The 14,846-nt window shown below is 50.5% G+C and overlaps 1 protein-coding gene, 1 long non-coding RNA gene and 1 pseudogene across 7 annotated transcripts in view; 2 read left to right on the forward strand and 1 right to left on the reverse strand.

Moving 5' to 3' along the window:
- The window catches only part of Ppp1r13b (protein phosphatase 1, regulatory subunit 13B), a 73,373-nt gene extending 71,734 nt beyond the window's left edge, over positions 1 to 1,639 (reverse strand). For 3 of the 6 annotated variants that reach the window (XM_087553562.1, XM_087553564.1, XM_087553563.1), the window contains exon 1: positions 320 to 524. In XM_087553562.1, coding sequence (XP_087409688.1) covers positions 320 to 328 — 9 coding nt within the window. In that variant the 5' untranslated portion in view covers positions 329 to 524. 6 annotated transcript variants of the gene reach the window in all.
- On the forward strand, positions 737 to 13,291 carry LOC148005484 (uncharacterized). Its single transcript, XR_015623396.1, has 4 exons — positions 737 to 2,369; positions 6,579 to 6,670; positions 7,904 to 8,001; positions 10,815 to 13,291. It is a non-coding gene; the product is annotated as an uncharacterized LOC148005484 (long non-coding RNA).
- C1h15orf40-ps2 (similar to human chromosome 15 open reading frame 40, pseudogene 2) lies at positions 3,467 to 5,060 on the forward strand (annotated as a pseudogene).
- Positions 13,292 to 14,846: the final 1,555 nt, after the last annotated feature.

A 14,846-nucleotide genomic window follows, 5' to 3' on the forward strand; every position in this document is an offset into this window, starting at 1 on the left:
GTGCGTTCCACCCAGTGCAGGGGAAACGTGAATTCCGAGCGTGCGAACACCGCACCCGGGTGTCGCCGCGAGGAAACCGAGGCACGGGTCGCTGGCCCGGAGGGGCCGTCCGTATGCGCTGCAGCCCCGGGGCAGCCGACAGCCCCGCGGAGGCCGCTCGCCCGGTCCGCGACCCCGCCCACGCTCGCCCGCCTGCTGACAGCCGCCGCCCCCACCTGCCCCTGCGCCCGCCCGCCCTGCGCGCCCGCCCGCCGCTTCCTCTCTGCCCGGCCCGCCTCGTGCGGGCGCCGGGGAACGCGGCGCCGCCGCCCGCACCCACCGGCATCATCGCGGCGCCGTCCGCCGCGCCCGCGCCGCCTGACAGGACGCCTCTCCGGCCGCCTCACAGGCCGCGCACCCGCTGCGGCGCCCTGCGGCCCGGCTGCGGCGAGGCGGCAGCTGCGGAGAGCCGCGCAGCTCTCACTCGTCCTGTCGCGCCGCCCCGCGAGCCGCGTCGCCGTCCCTCAGCCGCCACCGCCGCCTCTGCTGAAACCGGCCGCCTTCCGCCACCCACTCGGCTCACCCCCGCAGGCTGCGGAGGCCCCGCCCTACGCGTCGCTCCCCCACCCGCCTACGCCACCCATGATTGGTCCGGTGGGGGAGGCGGGATAAAAGGGCGGGGCCTCTCCGCCGCGGCCAGGTGAGAGCGCGCTCGTGCGCGTCTGCGCTCTAGGAGGCGGGGGGAGGGGCGCGCTGCGGACGCCGGCCCCGCCCCCTCTCCTGCATACCAGCTAAGGGGGCGTTGGGGCTCCGAGGGACCTCCGAACCTGGAGTCTATGAGACTTCGGCTCAGAGTCACTTCGGACGAATAGGGAAGGGCAGAGAGGAAAGGGCGGCTGGGTCCGGCCCAGAGTCGCAATCGGAGAAGACTCGAACCTCAAGATCCGAGAGGCCAGTGGCGAGCTGGCTACAGACCAACTCTGACCGTAACATACCGCCCCTCATGTGTCCAGAGCTATGTAAGGCCACGGGCCAAAGCTATGAGGTGGGCACAGGGTGTCCCCGACGTGTCTACATCAGCCGATTGCAGACTGCTCAGTGCCCCGGGCCGAGCCGCAGGGACTTGGGTCTCTGCCCAGCTTCCACCGCGGACTGAGCCATTGAAACCTTCCTGGACAAGACACAGGCTCTGAGCCTCAGCCCTTCACATGATCCATCCCACGACTAAAGAAAGGGCCCATCCCGACCTGTGTCAGTATCCTTGGAGATCCAGCTGGAACGTCCCAGGGTAGGGTCCAGTCTGCAGCTTCAGGGCCCAGGTCTGTCTTCAGAACGTTGCTTCCTTTGTCATTCTTCCCTCCAGCCTGGGAGCCTTCGCGACAGAGGCTAGAGCAGGCCCCAGAGCAGACCCTCAGCAGAGGCTGCCGGGTGGGCAGGCACCCTTTCTGAGTACTCCAGGTTGCGCCATTTGCCTGAACTCTGACAGATGAGACGCAGCGGCTGATGAACTGCACCGGACTTAAACTTCCATGAGATTCCAGAAACATGAAGACCCGCTGGGTGGCCCCAAACACAGAAAGGGTAGATCACCTTGGGAAGTACCCAAGCTCTGGAGAGGGCAGCAGTTGTTGATCAGGGGCAGTGGATAGCCTGTCTGGTTAGCTGAGTGGCGGGAGGCTGCTGCTAAGTGGGGGCAGAGGGAGGGAGGAGGCCAGAGTTACACCAGCCCCCTTATGGGCAGCCACGCCTGCGCTTAAGAGGCCACGGGGGTTAGTGATTGAGAGCGTGGACTTTCCAGTTGAACAGACTCGGTTCCACGCCACTGCTTCTGACACACCCTCGCTGTGTGCTCTTAGGCGAGCACATCTCTGTCATAGGATGTGGTAGGATAATAGTACCTCTCTGGAGGAAGCTCAGGTGTGATGGATGAATACTTCCTGAAGTTTGTGGCATGTGCCAGCTGCCCTGTGAGTTCTGTAGTTACTTATCGTTAGAAAGCAGGCTTGGTGTGAAAATGTCCCCAGGGTTCTAAGGCTGAATACATATGGACCATGAATAGTCAGTCAGTGACACATCCTTTCTGGGAGCAGGATTCTGAGAGAGGAGGAAGTTCGGGGAATGAGTGATTTTTACACCAGATGTCAAGAGACCTGGGCCCCGATTCCAGCTCTGCTCCATTTCCTGCAAGGTCTCAGGTACCTCATACCCTGGGCCTTGCATTTCCCTTCTGAAGCAGAAGGCGGGTTAGAGTCTGAACCTCTGGGCCCTTCCAGTCCTGATGTACTAATGTCCACATGCTGGGTAGGGGGATATGCTGACCCACTTAGGCCGGACAAAAGACAAGCCCAGAAAACTGTTAACTCACTCTCCTAAGAGCATCTTGACTACAGGTAGGTCTGTTTTTGCACAGATTTGATCTCCAGAACCCATGTGGCTGCTCACAACTCTCTGTAACTCAGTTCCAAGGGACAATACCCTTTTCTGTCCTTTTCGGGCGGGCACACAGACATATACAGAAAAACAAATCTAAAGTTTTATTTATCTATGTGTAAGGTCTGTGTTACTGATGCACACATGCATACATTTATGTATAAGGTCTGTGAGTGTAGATGCACGCATTCATACATTTATGTATAAGGACTGTGTGCATTGATGCACACACACATACATTTGTGTATAAGATCTGTATTACTGATGCACACACACATACATTTTATGTATAAGGTCTGTGAGTGTAGATGCACACATGCATACATTTATGTATAAGGTCTGTGAGTGTAGATGCACGCATTCATACATTTATGTATAAGGACTGTGTGCATTGATGCACACACACACATACATTTGTGTATAAGATCTGTATTACTGATGCACACACACATACATTTTATGTATAAGGTCTGTGAGTGTAGATGCATACATGCATACATTTATGTATAAGGTCTGTGTGTGTGGATGCACACATGCATACATTTATGTATAAGGTCTGCAAGTGTAGATGCACACATGCATACATTTATGTATAAGGACTGTGTGCATTGATGCACACACACATACATTTGTGTATAAGATCTGTATTACTGATGCACACACACATACATTTTATGTATAAGGTCTGTGAGTGTAGATGCACGCATGCATACATTTATGTATAAGGTCTGTGTGTGTGGATGCACACATGCATACATTTATGTATAAGGTCTGCGAGTGTGGATGCACACATGCATACATTTATGTATAAGGTCTGTGTGTGTGGATGCACACATCCATACATTTATGTATAAGGTCTGTGTGTGTGGATGCACACATGCATACATTTTATGTATAGGGTCTGTGGGTATTGATGCATACATACATACATTTTACGTATAAGGTCTGTGAGTGTAGATGCACGCATGCATACACTTGTGTATAAGGTCTGTATTACTGATGCACACACACATAAGGTCTGTGTGTGTGGATGCACACACACATACATTTTTTCTAGAGGAACCTTCTGGGTCCTCTAGAAAAGCAGCAATTGAGGACTCTTCCGCCATGCTGCCGCCTTCCGTGGCACCTGCGAAGTTGTGATGCTGAAGCTCCTTGTAGGTCGCTGTGCTTGGCCTCTACTAGACTCCTGTGTGGTTCCACAATGCCTAAGAAAGCCGGTGCAACAAGCAAGGGTAAAAACCAAACCAAGGAACCAGAGACACCACCTCCCCCTACAGGGCCTGTAGCAACTGATTCTAAAGGCTTTGTCACCATAGCCATCCATGCCAAACCCGGCTCCAAACAGAATGCTGTGACAGATCTGAACACCGAGGCGGTTGGCGTGGCCATCGCGGCACCTCCGTCTGAGGGAGAGGCCAATGCGGAGCTCTGTCGGTACCTTTCCAAGGTCTTGGACCTCAGGAAGAGTGACGTGGTTCTGGACAAGGGCGGTAAATCTCGGGAAAAGGTGGTGAAGCTCTTGGCCTCTACAACTCCAGAGGAGGTCTTGGAGAAGCTGAGAACAGAAGCTGAAAAAAAATAAAGGCGAGAAATGGTGTGTACTTCCTTGTGGGCTCTCATGAGAGTAGCGGGGCCACGCAGGAAAATGTACATCGGTGCCTGGCCATGGAGAGAGGAATACATAGATGAAGTCAGACTAAATGAAAGGAGAAAATATAAATCTACAGACTCTCAAATCCCTCACTGTGGGAGCTGGGGAGACAGCTCAGTGGTGAAGAGCGTTTGCCGCTCTTCCGGGGATTCGGCTCAGCTCCCAGCACTGACACTGGAGGGCTCACACAAACTCCGGTTCCAGGATGTCGCCATTCTTTTCCTGGCCCCTGAGGCCACTGCAGACCTGTAGTTCATACATGTGCATTCCAGGCACACACACTAAGTAAACCTTTAAATCCCTGAGTGCAGACAGCCTGGAATATATCACTCTAACTTCATGGGATTACAACGGACCAGCTACTGTCCACGATGGAGCTCCTGATCTGCAGGCATTGGGAGATGAGCTGAAGATCACCGCACAGAGGATGACGGGAAACCAACTCCCCGGACTCCAAGTGAAGTGCTTCTAGCCTCGTAGCTCCCCACAGTGTTTCTGGAGTCCTGGGGTCTTCTGATCCTGTTTACAACTGGGAAAACCTTTTGTACTGCTTCTATTTTAAGGTTTTTTTAAATGCAAAAGTGTTTACTTTTTATCTTCTAATGATCATATAGAACATTTTGTGGAAAAGTAAATAATCATGGAGACGTGTAACTTATTGTCAGTTACTTTCAGAACCTTGTAAACTTTCAAATCTAGAAGTTCTTAGGAGTCTCCAAAGATCTTAAAAGAGTCAAGAGGTGTCTAGAGCAATGACCAGCAGTTAAGAGTGCTTACGCTCTTGGAGAGGACATGAGTTCAATTCCCAGCAACCCAACATGGAATGACTCACAACTGCCTGTAACTCCAGTTTCAAGAGATCCAATGCCTCTGGTCCGAGGGCACCCACACCCATGTATGCATACACAGACACATACCTGCAGAGATAGAGACAGACACATACATAATTGAAAATAACTTAACAAATAAAAAAATTGATAAAGAAAAAAAAAAAAAAGAAAAGAAAAGCAGCAATTACCCGTAACCGCTGAGCCATTTCTCCAGCACCCAAGCCTTTTACCTTTACCTGCAGAACTTATGGGCACAGTGTCTTCCAGGATTGCCTCCAGGCAGTATTTACCAGGCCAGGTTGGACAGCATGTCCTTTTGGTCCCAAAAGTCACACTAGTGTTCAAGTCCCATCTTCTTGTACCTCAAAAAAGACGTTTATAGTTGCCACCCTCTTCCCCCAGACTTTAGCATCCGCCAAGCTGCAACCATTTCCCACAGCACCTGGAACACACACACAGATTCACCACAAACCCTTTAGCATTTCCCATTATCTACACCAGGATCGGTTCATCAGAAGCCCCCCAGAATCACATTAATGGTAGATTGCAGGCATTGGGGGTTATAAGGTGTCCATATTGTTTAGAGATGTGTCCCAGCACGTGTGAGAGGTCTAGGCTACAGTTGGGTGTCAGAGGGACAGAACAAGGCAGTGAGGAGCAGCTGAGCTGTAACTGGTAAATTCTCAGTTCGTCTTAAGTCGGGGTGATGAGTCTGTGGGGTGTGCTGTACTCTCCTCTGTTCCGTACCTTTCTAGTATTGTGTACTAAAAATGGTTAAGTATCCTTCAAAGCAAATTAAAACTCCCTTGAGGAAAATTAGCATATACTCACATTTGCATAATGAAATTCAGGGAGGGTTCCACCGAACAGGAAGAATACAGGAATGCCTGCAGGTGAGGATGGGGACTGGGCATACCAGGGACAGATATAAGTCACACTTGGCACAATTAGGTGGCTTTTGTTTTTTTTTTGTTTTTGTTTTTGTTTTTTTTTTTTTTGGTTCTTTTTTTCAGAGCTGGGGACCGAACCCAGGGCCTTGCGCTTCCTAGGCAAGCGCTCTACCACTGAGCTAAATCCCCAACCCCGGCTTTTGTTTTTTAACTAAGTCTTATTTTCAGAACAGTTTTAGAGTTGAATATTTACACCACCTTTGCAGCCGCTCTCACACTTACAGGGTTTGCATTCCAATAAGCACGCCGACATGGAACATGTCATATGGGGAAGGTGTAGTCCGTGTACCTGTAAGCTATCGCCTCAGCGGTAATCAATAGATCCCCAGAGTACCACTTCCTGGTGATCGCACAGCTGACTGGGAGTTACGACTCTCCGGTTGTCCCAAGTCATTGCAATGTACCGATCCCAACACTAACTGCCCACACAAAGATCAAAGTCCAAAATGTGAAATATGGTTCCGACTGAGCTCACATCTCTCTTGCACCACCATAAACAGCCTTCAGTGAAGCCGCTGTAAGGTGTGGCCCTCTGTAGACTTTTCCTGCCCAGTTTCCTCTAATTATCACTATTATTCTGAGGGCGTGTCCATGTCTGTGTGAGTGCCTGTGGTATGTGAGAATGTGAAGTCCCATGGCTGATGTTGGGTATCAGCCTCAGTTGCTCCCCACCTTATTGCTCCTAATTATTTTTAAATTTTATTTTATGTGCATGGGTGTTCCCCCTCCATGTAGGTCTGCGCACGCATGTGTGGCTGTGCCCGTGGAAACCAGAAGAAGGCACGAGATCCTCAGACCTGGCGTTACAGATGGTTGTGAGCCATCAGGTGGGTGCTTTGACTTGAACCCAGGTCCTCTGGAAGAGCTCCTACCTGCTGAGTGGTCCCTCTAGTCTCCCATTTTAGTTTCTGAGACAAGGACTGGGACTGGGTCTGAAGCTCATTGGTTCTAATAGACTAGCTGGCCGTCAAGGGTCTGCCTGCCTCTGTCTCCCCAACACTGTGGCTGCAGGCGTATGAGTCTGTGCTGGCTTGGTTTACTTGGTTTTTGGTTTTGTTTTGTCTGTCCTGGAACTCACTCTGTCCACCATGGTGACTTTGAACTCAGAGATCCTCCTGCTTCTGCCTCCTGAGTCCTGCTGGGATTAAAGGTGTGTGTCACCACAGCCAGGCTCTGTGTCCTGGTTTTTACCTAGGTGTCCTAGTTTGCTTTCTGCTAACAGCCCGAAAAGTGTTTATTTCTGCTTAAAACCTTTTGAGTCCACCATGATGGGAAGTCAAGGCAGGAACTTAAACAAGAACCTGGAGGCAGGAACTAAAGCAGAGGCCATGGAGGAGTGCTGCATAGACTTACTCTCCATGGCTTGCTCAGCTTTCTTGTATGCTTCAGGGTCACTTGCCCAAGGTAGGGACCACCCACAGTGGGCTGGGCTCTCCCACATCAGTTAATAATCAAGAAAATGCTCACAGGCCAATCTGAGGGTCTTTTTCTCAACCGAGGTTTGTTCTTCCCACATGGCTCTAACCTGGGTCAAGTTAACAAAAGACTAATCGGGGCACGTTCTGTAGAAGGTTCCTCTTTGGCATGTATGAGATGTTTTTTTTTTTTTTCTCATGATCAGACTGAATTAGGGGTTTATTTCAAAGGAAGATCGTAGAAGCGGCTGCCACTCTTGTCATGTGATAGCAGGGCATAGACTGTCACCAAAATTTAGCCTTGGATGAGTTCATTTTTATCACTTGGTTGCCATGACATTTTGTTTGATTTTTTTTTTTTGAGTCAAACTGCATAGTAAGATAAATATTTTAAAAATTTAAGACATGCATAGCTTACTGTGGTTACCATGGGAAATACCACATACAGAACTGAGTAACTTAGACAGCAGAAATAGGCAGAAATAGTTTGAGAGGCTGGAAGTCCAAAGTCAAATTTAAAAGATGAAATCCAAGGCAGGGTGGGTTCTCCAAGGCCTACCTGTGGTCTTGCCAAAGGCTGACACTAGCTGTCTCTTCTAGAGTCTTCTGTGTGTTCACGTGCGTGTTACTTCTCTCTTTTTATAGGATGCCAGTCATAGTTGGACTGGGGCCCAGCCACAGAACCTCATTTAGCCTTAATTTCCTCGTCTTGCAACCACAGCCACATTCTGAGGTGTATTAAGGTGAGGACTTTTGTATCTGACTTGGGGGTAGGCACAGTGGAACTCATAAGACCTTTCTAAGCACAACCTCTTTGGGGGAGGTATTTTATTTTTTATTTTTGTCTTTTTTAAATTGGATTTTAAAAATTTATTTACATTTCAAATGTTATCTTCTTTCCCGGTTTCTTGTCCATAAGTTTCCTATCCCCTCCCCTTCCCCCTTCTCCTATAAGGGTGTTCCCCCACCCATCTACCCACCCCTTCCCACCTCCCAACTCTGACATTCCCCAACAATGGGGGGTCAAGCCTTGGCAGTACCAAGGGCTTCTCCTCCTATTGGGCCCAACAAGGCCATCCTCTGCTATATATGCAGCTGGAGCCATGGGTCAGTGCCTGGGAGACCTAGTTGGTTGGCATTCTTGTTCTTATGGGGTTGCAAGCCCCTTCAGCTTCTTTAATCCTTTCTATAACCCCTCCAATGTGGACCCTGTTCTCAGTTCTATGGTTGTCTGTGAGCATCCGCCTCTGTATTTGTCATGCTCTGGCAGAGCCTCTCAGGAGACAGCTATATCAGGCTCCTGTCAGCATGCACTTCTTGGCATCCCCAATAATGACTGGGTTTGGTGGCTGCATGTATATGGGCTGGATCCCCAGGTCGGGCAGGCTCTGAATGGCCGGTCCTTCAGTCTCTGCTTCAAACTGTCTCTGTATCTCCTCCTATGAATATTTTTGTTTCCCCTTCTAAGAAGGGGAAGAAGCATCCGCACTTTAGTCATCCTTCTTCTTGAGCTTCCTGTGGTCTGTAGATTGTATCTTGGGTAATCCGAGCTTTTGGGCTAATATCCACTTATCAGTGAGTGCATACCATGGGTGTGTTTTTGTGATTGGGTTACCTCACTAGTTCAGCTCTTCCCATTCCTCTCCCGTGACCCAGCAGTCCACAAGTGGCTACCCCATGCCCTCCCCCTTTCCTTTCCCAAGGAGACAGGCCCAAGATCATCTACCTCCCCGTGTGACCTAGCACGTGGCCAAGTCTCTGTCAGACCTCCCTTCCAGCTTCTGAGGGTAGATCTCACTCACTTTCCCAGACTGCTGACCTCAGGGTCACCCCATCATGACCTCCCTTAGACATGCCAACGTCCCCTTCCCTCCCAGGGCCCAAGAAGCCAATTCAGTCAACACGTGTCCTATGAGCTAGGCCCCAGTGGCCTAACTTCAAACAGGATAGATGAGGTTCTTGTCCTCACAGAGTGCATATTCCTGTCAGGGGAGAAGATGTTAAATGCTGGCAAATGTGCTTTAAAGTTATAAAACCAGATAATGTGACAGAGATGGCTGTTCTGCCAGTAGAAAGTAGCATCCGAGTCGGTAGCTGAATTCCTTCGACATAGCCTTGTGAAGTTCCAGTTGAGGAGGAGGGGGTGTGTAGTCAGGGCTGGGGAGCTCTATGGAGGGTCTGTGGAGCATGGTGAGCTCAGGTTTAAGTGTGTGGCCCAGTCTGGATGTGTCCTGAGGAGATTCCAAAGGAGTAGAGAGACCAGATTTATATTTTTCAGTGCCCAGGGACAGTTAAGAAGGCTAGCTGGCCTGCTTCAGGAATGGAGGAATACTAGGGTAGAGAAAGTGGAAAAGGAGGTGGGGAGTGGGGTAATTTAGGGTGTGGTTTGAATGGTGGGACTTGGGGAGGGTGGGAGAAAAGCTCAGGATGGCCCTAAGCTTCTGTTCAGTGCTGGGGGCCGAGCTGGGGGTAGCAGATGTAAAGGGAGGCTCAGTGATGACATCAGCATTGATACTTTGCAGGGCTGGCCTCTCCTTCCTTTGTCCAGCATAAGCCTGCACCTAAACCTGCCATCCTACCCACACTTCATCAGGAGCTAGCCTGGGCACTTCATCAGGAGCTAGCCTGGGCACTTCATCAGGAGCTAGCCTGGGCACTTCATCAGGAGCTAGCCTGGGCACTGGCCCCACCATGCTCACTTCACACGGGTTTCCTGCCCTTTCCCCTCAGCACGCTCCCCTCTGACTTCCAGTTTAATCTCCCTGTACCAGAAGTGGGCTCCTAAACAGGAAACCAAACCCAGCCCTGTAGTTGTAAACCCTGAACATCTACCACAGTCCCAAGACTGGGCGGCGGGCGGACCTGGGCTGGGAGAACAAAGCTCCTCAAACCCTGGGGATCCGGTCTCTTCCACCAAGGTGGACAGTAAGGCTACCTCATCAGCACCAAACCGGTCTGCTCCTGATCAGTGTGTGGTAGGGGTGGCAGAGGGACAAAGGCACCCTGGCTTCCAGGAAATTTTCACAGTAGCTGGCTGTGAACCAGACTTCTTCCTGTGGCCATTAAGAGTTCGTAGGAAGGAAGTCAGAGGCGCTGGCATTTTTGGGAGTTCACAGGCCCCAGGAGTGAATTGGTTGCTATCACTCTACACTAAATGGACTCTCCCGTTTGTAAAGTTGTCAAGTCTGTTTGTTGCTTTTTCAACCCGACCTAAGTTAGACTCAGCTAGGGAAAAGGAACCAGAGCTGGTTCCTCTTGATTGAGAAAATATTTTCATCAGATTTCCTATGGGCAGTCTACAGTGTGTTTTCTTGATTCATGTTTGATGTAGGTGGACCAGTCCACTGGGCGCGGGTCACCCCTGGGGAGGTAGTTCTGATTTGTATAAGAAATAAAAGACTAAGAAAGCCAGTAAGAAGCAAGTCAGCAAGAACAAGCCAGTAAGCAGTGTTCCTCCTCAGCCTCTTCAGTTCTCACCTTCAGGTTCCTGCCCTGACTTCCTTCAGTGAGGGACTATGATGTAGTTGGAAGCTGAAATAAGCCCTTTCCTCTCCAGGTTGCCTTCGGCCATGCTGTTTTAGCACAGCAGCAGAAACCCTAACTAAGGATGGCCATGGTATCGAGCTGGCCTCTGAATTTCTATCTCTAGACCCATAGAGAACTCATCAGAGAAGTGTCTTTGTGCAATAGAGAGGTTAATGAAGAAATTCACCTCTGATCAAAGCTCAGAGAATAAGTGTCAGTCATAAGTGAGACATGTGTATCACACGCATGTGCACATATACTCACACATGTTCACATACTTGCACACTCGCATGTACCTATGCACACGCATACACACACACACACACACACACACACACACACACACACACACACACACTTGCAGGGCTCAGTGACCATCTTGGAAGAACCAGAGGTTGGGACAAGACCGGAACAGTTGTACACACAGAAGCCCTGCACTCGTGAACCCACAGCAGCAGTGTTTGCCTGCACAAGACCTGTACAAGATCAAACCAGCCAACATTCAGAGGTGCTGTTGACAGTTGATGGCTTCTGCAAGAGACGATTTTCTTCAATTTAGATCCTGGTAGGATCAGACTCCACTGGGTGACCATACCCATGAGTGTGGGTAGTATGAATTGGACCTCGTGGGTTACTAAGAGGGATAGGCTGGTAAGGCAGGGGATAGATCTGGGAGGAGCTGGGGGAGGAGTGGGGAGTGGATGGAATCAAGATATATTGAATAAAGGTCTTAATTAGTAAAAATGTATCTTAAAGGGAAGAAGGGTTGGCATCAACAGGTGACTATCTTGAACATTCTGTAAGGGTCTCACGTATCCAGTGCTGACTCCAGGTGCCTGCACAGAGGAGTCTCTAACAAACGGCACAGCAAACTGCTGTCTCCACCAGAAAACAAACAAAATACTGCGGAAAGCCCACAAGCGCTTCTAAAGCTGAGTGTCAGCAGGGTATTCCTGCCAGGAGATGGCACACAAGGCTCGACACTCTAGAGGGGTTTAAGGACCTGCAAGCAGGCCTTCTGACACTGTCCCTCTGGGATGAGGGATTAAGCCTGAAGGCCAAAGCCCCTGGCAAGTGTTAGGATTTGCAAGGCCTGAGGCAGATGGAGCAGCGACCAGCTATTCTCCATAGCCAGGAAGACCCTGCCCCTCATCCAGGGCTGCAGAGCCGATACCTTTTTGGAACAGGGCTTAAACCAGCAGCCTAGGGACTGGTTCAGTTCTGCAGCTCTGTAGTACATACCCGACTCTCTCTCCCCAAGCCCAGTGCACAGGCTGGGCGTTCCCAGGTGCCAACAGCGCGCGCGCGCGCATGCGCGGGTGTGTATGTGGTATTCTGTAAGCTAAGGAACTATTATTCTCCGGCTCTTAGCCTCTCCACCCTGCCCTACCCCCGTGGGAGGAGAGAGGCCAGAGCTAGGCCTGGACGATGCTTTTACTAGTTCATGCCTTGGTTCTGACTTCTTCTGTACCCTGGTGCTAGATACCATCAGGGGCTATGCCCACGGGTGTGCTGGCCTCACCTGTGCCTCCTTTCCCCTCTATTCCAGGTTTCCCTAACTTTTTTTTTTCACTTCTGCCCTGAGCCGATACCAGGAACCTCTAGCTTCCGCTGTTATTCACAGTGCTCTCTCGTCAGTCGGGGTCCCTGTGGGAAACAGATGGCTTCCTGAGAACTAGGGAAATTCCAGGAACATTATTTACCAAGGAGAGGCTTATAGAAAGGGTGGGAGTGGGTGCCAAGAGAGGGGAGGGATCCCGGCCCTGTTTTGACAAGATCACTTCCACTCCTGGAGCTGGAGGACAGAGAGTGAGAAAGGGAGCTATCGAGGGAAAGCTAACCCTGAGAGGAAAGATGCAGATCCTCTGGGGTGATCCCTGGGAGAAGGCAGACCTCACTCTCCAGCCCAGTTCTGACCTCCTCCCACGGGGCAGTCGCTGAATACCAACTCAGTACTTGGATGCAGTCCAGGAGAGCGGTGAGGGATGGAGGCATCAGGACCTCTGCACGGTTTGCTCTTTGTGAGCTCCTGAGGGAGTCTTTTTGCCTCATAAGAGCAATTGCGAGTAACAGGGCTCCTTTGCTACAAGCAAACCACTGTGTCATCCATGCCTGTCACAGGGCATTCTGTCACGCAGAACCCACACATGTGGCAGTCTTGCCTAAGTGCTCCACTCCCCTCAAGCCACACTGCATGAATCCAACAGCCTTAGTCCAGTGGTCTGTCATTCTCTAGTGTTCATCCTCCCCTCCCCCTCCTCCTCCCCTCCCCTTTCCTCCCCCTCGAGTATACGGGAACCAAAGCAGAGCTGTAGTATTTTCTGTTATGTGACAAAATACCTTAGAAAAGTGACCTTAGGGGGCTGGAGAGATGGCTCAGTGGTTAAGAGCACTGACTACTCTTCCAGAGGTCCTGAGTTCAATTCCCAGCAACCACATGGTGGCTCACAACCATCTGTAATGGGATTCAATGCCCTCTTCTGGTGTGTCTGAAGACAGTGTACTCATAAACATAAAATAATAAATAAATAGATCTTTAAAAAAAAGAAAAGTGACCTTAAAGCAGCCAATTCTGTTTTTAAATTTTATTTATTGGAACTTATATGAAGCGCACTACCGTAGATCAAGCTGACCTTGAACTGGAGATCTACCTGCCTCTGGCTCTCCAGTGCTGGGACTAAAGACAGGCACCAACACACCCAGCCCAGTCTTTTATTTTGACGAACAATTTCAGGGTTTCAGTCCAGAGTCACTTGGCCTAGCTACTTGTGGGAAGGCAATAAATACATCATCGTGGGAGGGCTTAGTGGAGGTAGAGAGACACTGGGGAGGGAGCAGGCCGAGGTCCCAGGAACATGCGCCTATGACTTCCTTCCTCCAAGTAGGCCCAGCGAGTTCCTACTGCTGCTGCCTGCTTTCCCCAGCAGCTGAGGGCCGAGCCTTCACCACACAAGCATTCGAGGGACTTTCCAGATCCAAACGAGGCGCCGAGCCCGGTCGATAGCTCAAGAGTATTTGTCGTCAGTTCCCGCACGGACCGAATCTCTGCAACCCCAGAGGTCAAAGGTTGGAATCCTACCCCGAATTCAAGTCGTAGGGGAGCTTTTGGAAGGTGTTCAGGTTGTCGACCTCATGGGGGGTGGAAATACTGTCCTTAGAGAAGAAACCGGAGAGAAGCCAAGGAACCCTTGTGCAATGTGAGGGTTCAGAGAAAATTTGTTGTCTCCAAACTAGAAAGGAGGCCCTTGCCAGACTCGAACTCCGCCTTGATATTTAACGTCCCAGAATGCAGCACTGGGAGACTAACTCCCTGCTGTGCTTAATATACCCAGTTTATGGTACGTCTTTTCTTGTCCTGCGTTTTATTTGAGACTTTCTTGCTTTATAGCCCTTTTGGCTGGAGTTTGCCATATAGACCAGACTGGACTTGACCATCCTCCTGCCTCTGCTTCCTGAGCCCTGGGATTGTAGGCACGTGCCGCCACACCTAGCTGTCTTGTCTCGTCTCGTGTAATCCAGGCTAGATTTGATCTTCTAATTTCCCATCTCTGCCTTCCAAGTACTAGAGTATTAGAGATATATGCCGCCGCCATACCTGGCTGGGCCTCTATTTTAGCAGCCTAAACTAGGATACCCTGGCCCGCCCTACACATTCACAGTCCCCCAGATGTTGTGTAGAACACCACCGTGTGTCCTGGTCCTCAAAGCCCACCTTTCCCTGCCGTTAGCATTCAGAAGCACCAGGATGCTGGACGTCCTGTCCACGAGTTTTCATCTAGAGAATCAATCTACGTTTCCTGCAAGCTCCTCGGTGACTGAGACTCACCCTAGGTATCTCTGACCCATCCCTACGGTCGCACACCAGGACTGAGAGAGGCCAGCGCCAGAAGTGCTCTTCACAAAGGCTGCCGGGAGAGGGGAGATAGTTTGTTCTGCTTTTTCTTCACAACACTGGGAACCTAACATCTTATTCAAACGTTTATTAATTACATGTGCTGCTCCTTGCCCTGTTAGAGTGCAAGTGGCGGGAGAATGACGATGCCTTTATCCTCGGTCCTTAGAG

The sequence above is a fragment of the Rattus norvegicus genome, chromosome 6, assembly GCF_021556685.1.
Source record: "Rattus norvegicus strain SHRSP/BbbUtx chromosome 6, alternate assembly SHRSP_T2T, whole genome shotgun sequence".
NCBI lineage: Eukaryota > Metazoa > Chordata > Mammalia > Rodentia > Muridae > Rattus > Rattus norvegicus.